Genomic DNA, 3268 nt, shown 5'->3' on the forward strand with positions numbered 1-3268 from the left:
GCTTTTGTCACTGCACTGCTTTGCTCCATAGCAAGTCAGAACTAGCATGCATCCAGTACATTTTAAAGTCCTGTCCTGCATCTTTCTGGGTGATAATATTGGAAAGTCGGGTCTGGAAAGATGGCTTGGCCTTGAAGTGCCTGTCTCTAAAACAATTCAGCGACTGGAGCTTCCATGTATGTTTCTTAATAGGCTCAGACTACAGCCTGTGTATAATGAGCACTTGCATGGCTTTGGAAATCTTTTTCAAATCGCTGCCTAAAGCAGTGATTCTCAACCTCTAATCTCAGGACCCACATGTGTCCTTGGTCATTCAGTCGCGACCCTGGTCGCACTGCAATGGAATGCACTAGAACTGGAGTGGATCCTCAGCCTGGGGTCCAGTGTGGACTGCTGTGCTGTAATGGAGCTCCATCCATATGTGCATGGCTTGTAGAGCTCCCTTGCGTGCCCTTTAGAGGTGCCGAGAGCCAGAATATGATGTCACTCTGGTTCAGGCACCTTCATAAGACACGTGAGAGAGCTGTAAGCAATGCACGTATGTATGGTGCTCCCTCGTAGCCATACCCCCCCAGCCCACCTCAAGCTGACACTTGGCACCGGGCAGCATATTTTGAATTGTTGCTCGGTGCGAGAACTGACGGTGCTGCGCTAGGGGGAAGCTGAGGAGCCTCTCGCCTAGAAAAGTGGAAGGCATGCGGCGACCCACTGAACACGGGGTCACAACCCACTTTTGGGTCACGACCCACCAGTTGAGAACCAAGGGCCTAAAGGTTGCATCTCAGGGCTGCTGACCTCCTGCAGCTGCCTGTCTTGCATGCTCTCCAGAGACTACATGGCATTTCTCCTGGCAGAATTCCTGTTTTTTTTAACTTCAAATGCAATGATTTTGTGATGTGTTGCAGATGACTGTGGACATGCTGATGTACAGCACTTTTCTGACCTACAACCCATCTCCTGCAAGTAATCTGCCAATCACCAGGACCAACTCTGCTGTGATTCCTATCAAGTGTTATTACCCCAGGTGAGCCACCGAAAAGAAATCCTGCTGTGTTTATCATACTTGCTTGAGAAGGATTCTAACTTCTGGGCTTGGTGATCATGAGTTTCACTTGTCTCTCTGTAGGCATGACAATGTAAGCAGTGAGGCCATACATCCAACCTGGTTCCCTTTCCGTTCTACTGCAACTTATGTACAGAAACTAAACTTTTCCATGCGTTTAATGAATGGTGAGTTGAACAAGGTTCCATGGTTTTTTTTTTTTTGTGCCATAGGGTAAACGTATCCATAGATCAGGAACAAGCCTCTCAGAAATGGGTGACCATAAGCTTGCTATCTTTGGAATTACATCAAATTATTTGACTGGCCTGGATAATATTTACCAGACAGGACAAAAACTTTTACTGTTATCACCTAATAGCCCACTGCTGCTAACCCATAGCTTTTTTTTTTTTTTTTTTTGCTTTTGCCCCTCTGCCTTGAATCACAGCCAAAGTCTGTGCGCTCAACATGTTCACTTAGTAAATTGGGTCAGGTCTAGCTTTCCTCTAAGCATGTCTTGGGTCAGGTCTAGCTTTCCTCTAAGCATGTCTTATGATCTTTGTGTGTAAAAGAAATAACTACATCCTGATTTTAAAGGACATGCTCCCTACTTGCAGATGTAGGGTTTAATCATGTATGCAATTTGGCCATCCATGTACTGTAGGGTTAAGTCTCTGTACCCATAGAGTAAGGTTACTACTTTTAGCAGACTTCACTTTATGCATTCTAGAGACTTGACATTTGAAAGACACGTCTCAGTTAGGGTTAAGACCCTGTTATAGGTGTCCTCTTGGAAGATTTCACCCTTGCCTCTTTGGTGACCATGCTAAGTTTGGGCTTTTCTGATAATGGCCATGAGTACAATAGATGGGTGACTCTTCCCAAATGGGACACCCCACAGTAAGACTGGCTGTAACTGCTTTGTTCTATCAGAATGAGACATTTCCCTTTAATATATTCATAATTCACATTTCATGTATGGTAAAATGTTATACTGTGCTTCATGGATCATACTGTATGTGCATCATAGCCCATAAATGAAGTGGATCAATATGCTGAGATTAGTTGTATATTGTCTTGCTTTATTTAAAAAAAAAAAAGATGGCCGAAGCATACACTATCCTTAGAGGCTGAATATATGGCCCCTAAGACAGTCAAGACAATGTATTACATGGGCATTGGAGGAGTTCAGAGTCCAGCAATGAAGGAAGAGACCCTTTAGCAATAAAATAAACTGGCTTTTGTGTGGAGTGTTTTTGACTATATAGCTTTTTTTTTTTTTTTCTTGCAGATGAATGGACTGGTCCCAGTCTTTCTATTGTCTTTGACCTGGGAGAACCTCTACATATAGAAGCCTCTGTGGACACAGACAACCATATTCCCATGAGAATACTTGTAGACCGATGTGTGGCCACATTGCAGCCTGATGCTACACAAGGACCTTCTTATGAAATCATTGCTTTCAATGGGTAAGTACTGGTTGAAGTGGGATAATTACATCATGCTGTTGACAGCGGTGGTCCAAAACTGGCTTTCATCACTGGACCATGTAGATGCCGCTCTGGGCATCCTAAACACATTTCTGTAGAAGGGTTAATGTACTCCCAGTCTTAATTTGGCTTGGGACTGTGATGTGTAAACTAATAAGAACTTTTCAAACAAATGAGATGTGTGGCCATTAAGAAGCCACTTGCAGGTACGTCTGATTGTCTAAGGAAAGTCTGGCCATTAGCAGTTATGCATTTCAAACATACATTTTTACCTAAAACTATATAACCAGCCCTGGTAACTTGTTTGAGTCAATGTTGCCTACTGTGCTCTGCAATAAAATTAAATTTTTTTCAGTGTGCCACACATAAACCATTGTCTATGCTTCCTTGTACTGACCTGTTTGATTTAGTGCTGTACAATGCAAGTCTCCTCCAGTATGATGGAAATTATGTAAAATCTCTGCTCGGTTCTCACTCCGGGTGGAGAAAAGAGGGTTTCCATGCACTTGAGTTAAAACCTTTTTGGTATTAAGGTGTCTGATCGATGGCAAGCAAGAAGATTCAAGCTCTGCTTTCTTAACTCCAAGGATCCAACAGAATAAGATTCAATTTACAGTTGATGCTTTCAAGTTCGTTGATGTAAACTCATCTATGGTAAGAATTCTTCTTTTTAGGTGTTGGGTGTCAATTAGGGCACATTATGAATCTCTGACTAACTTTATTATATATATATATA

General features: G+C 42.6%; 1 protein-coding gene across 1 annotated transcript in view; it reads left to right on the top strand.

Annotated features, from left to right (window-relative positions):
- Window positions 1-3268, top strand: part of LOC108789711 (zona pellucida sperm-binding protein 3-like) — a 9546-nt gene that overhangs the window by 655 nt on the left and 5623 nt on the right. Inside the window, exons 2-5 of the mRNA XM_018559792.1 lie at window positions 906-1024; window positions 1127-1230; window positions 2334-2511; window positions 3066-3186. Of these exons, the coding sequence (XP_018415294.1) occupies window positions 906-1024; window positions 1127-1230; window positions 2334-2511; window positions 3066-3186 (522 nt within the window). The remainder of the gene's footprint in view (window positions 1-905; window positions 1025-1126; window positions 1231-2333; window positions 2512-3065; window positions 3187-3268) is intronic.

This window comes from Nanorana parkeri, unplaced genomic scaffold (genome assembly GCF_000935625.1).
Source record: "Nanorana parkeri isolate BGI_ZX_2015 unplaced genomic scaffold, ASM93562v1 scaffold416, whole genome shotgun sequence".
Classification (NCBI taxonomy): Eukaryota; Metazoa; Chordata; class Amphibia; order Anura; family Dicroglossidae; genus Nanorana; species Nanorana parkeri.